Consider the following 1,809-nt stretch of genomic DNA (forward strand, 5'->3'; position numbering starts at 1 on the left):
TGGGAAGGGGAAACAAAGGAGGAGGCTAAAATGCTTGATAAGAAATGTACTCATTATCTTGCCCATGTAATTGTAACCCCTCTGTACAGTATTTTCATAATAAAATACGTTTATAAAAAAAAAAAAAAAGAAGAATGTTACCGTTCAACATAGTGTGCTGATGATGTAGCCTCACTACCATAAGAACTCCACCTTGAATCAACAGCGTTGACATAAGGGACGTAATCTACAGAAATACAGAAAGGAAGATTAGGAAACAGACATAAATGTATACTTTTTGAAATAGATAGGTATTTGATTCCATGAGCCACATGATCATGAGTTAATCAATTTAATTTTGAGTTAATCACACTGTTAAACAGATGAAAATTCTCTCCTAACTCACAGGCTGGGGAATAAAAAGCAAGATGCTGGAACAGGCTAAGTATTAGTGAAATGGATTACCTGATACGCTAATGGGCTTAGTTGTACTTCCTTGGGAAGCAGTGGCCTGGACAGGATCCGTAGTATGGTAACCTGTACGGGAAGATCGGGAAATTGCACCCCATTTTGAGATGATGGGTCCATCGCTAAATGGAATTATTGGGTCTTCTTCTTTTGTCCTTCTTTGAGTTTCAAATAAATGCACTCGTCTCTTAACATCTCCACTGTCCAGATCCTGCATAAACCAAAGAATATCAGTAAAAGGATTACTATCAATTACTTACGAAAAAAATAAAGGTAAGTGTTATCAAAAAACATGAAATTAGGTTTTTCTAATAAATTTAACATTAACTTTAGATTTCAACAACTATATTAAGCTACCAAACTATGGTCAAATAATTTAAACATTACATGCAATTATTTCAGACTTAGCTAAATACAGCTCCTTTGGTTATAGACAGTTACACACTAACATATGATGATGAAGGCATTCAAATAAAACGTTAGTGAACAGCATCTCAGCCCCAACTCCCCACCCCAGAAAAATCATACCATTAACACAGCATTTGAATTAGCAATTACATCTTTGGGTTCTGAATCGATGGCATTGATGCAGGAGCCTATGGTGCCACAAGACCAAGGAGAATAATGGGAAAGATGATCTTCTTCAAATTTTGAACCACTCACACTCTCAGAAAACTGATTTAAAAAAAAAAAGGCAATTAGTATTAAGTTTATGAGCTTATAACTAATATGAAGTAATCATATAATTTAGAAGCCCTCATAGTGAACTTTATACTCTTTGAATGACTGTTCATACAATAAAAAATTGCATGCTCTCTTTTTTGCACTGTCCTTAAAGTGTTCCAAGAAGTCCTTGATTGATTCTACTACGAATCAACCAACAAAAGATTTAACAGGCTAATATGGTTGGAATACTAAAAATAAATAAAACAAATAAACAGAGACACAGATGACAGTCCATGCTTTAAAGCTGTAATTTTGAAAAAAAAAACCAACATGTGCAAATAAGAGAACATAACTGACAAGCCCTGAAATATTAAATAAAGAACAAATGAATTCAAAAGGACCTCAAGGAACATTGTAGTGCTACAATACAGAGGTTGTAAGAAGCACTGCATCTAGTTTGCTAATTACACAGATAGGGAAACTCAGGACCAGAAAGGTTAAGTATCTTGTACAAAGTCATAGATCTGCATCACAGGGAAGCACTCATTTCTTCAAGTAAATACATAAACATAGGCCGGGCGCTGGTGGCTCACGCCTGTAATCCTAGCTACTCAGGAGGCTGAGATCTGAGGATCGCGGTTCAAAGCCAGCCCGGGCAGGAGAGACCGTGAGACTCCTATCTCCAATAAACCACCA

The 1,809-nt window shown here is 36.1% G+C and overlaps 1 protein-coding gene across 1 annotated transcript in view; it reads right to left on the reverse strand.

Moving 5' to 3' along the window:
* Nucleotides 1-1,809, reverse strand: part of Rc3h2 (ring finger and CCCH-type domains 2) — a 62,296-nt gene that overhangs the window by 7,101 nt on the left and 53,386 nt on the right. Inside the window, exons 14-16 of the mRNA XM_013021379.1 lie at nucleotides 976-1,122; nucleotides 445-658; nucleotides 142-226 (exon numbers count right to left, since the gene is read on the reverse strand). Coding sequence (XP_012876833.1) covers nucleotides 142-226; nucleotides 445-658; nucleotides 976-1,122 — 446 coding nt within the window. The remainder of the gene's footprint in view (nucleotides 1-141; nucleotides 227-444; nucleotides 659-975; nucleotides 1,123-1,809) is intronic.

Source organism: Dipodomys ordii, unplaced genomic scaffold (assembly GCF_000151885.1).
Source record: "Dipodomys ordii isolate 6190 unplaced genomic scaffold, Dord_2.0 Scaffold55, whole genome shotgun sequence".
Classification (NCBI taxonomy): domain Eukaryota; kingdom Metazoa; phylum Chordata; class Mammalia; order Rodentia; family Heteromyidae; genus Dipodomys; species Dipodomys ordii.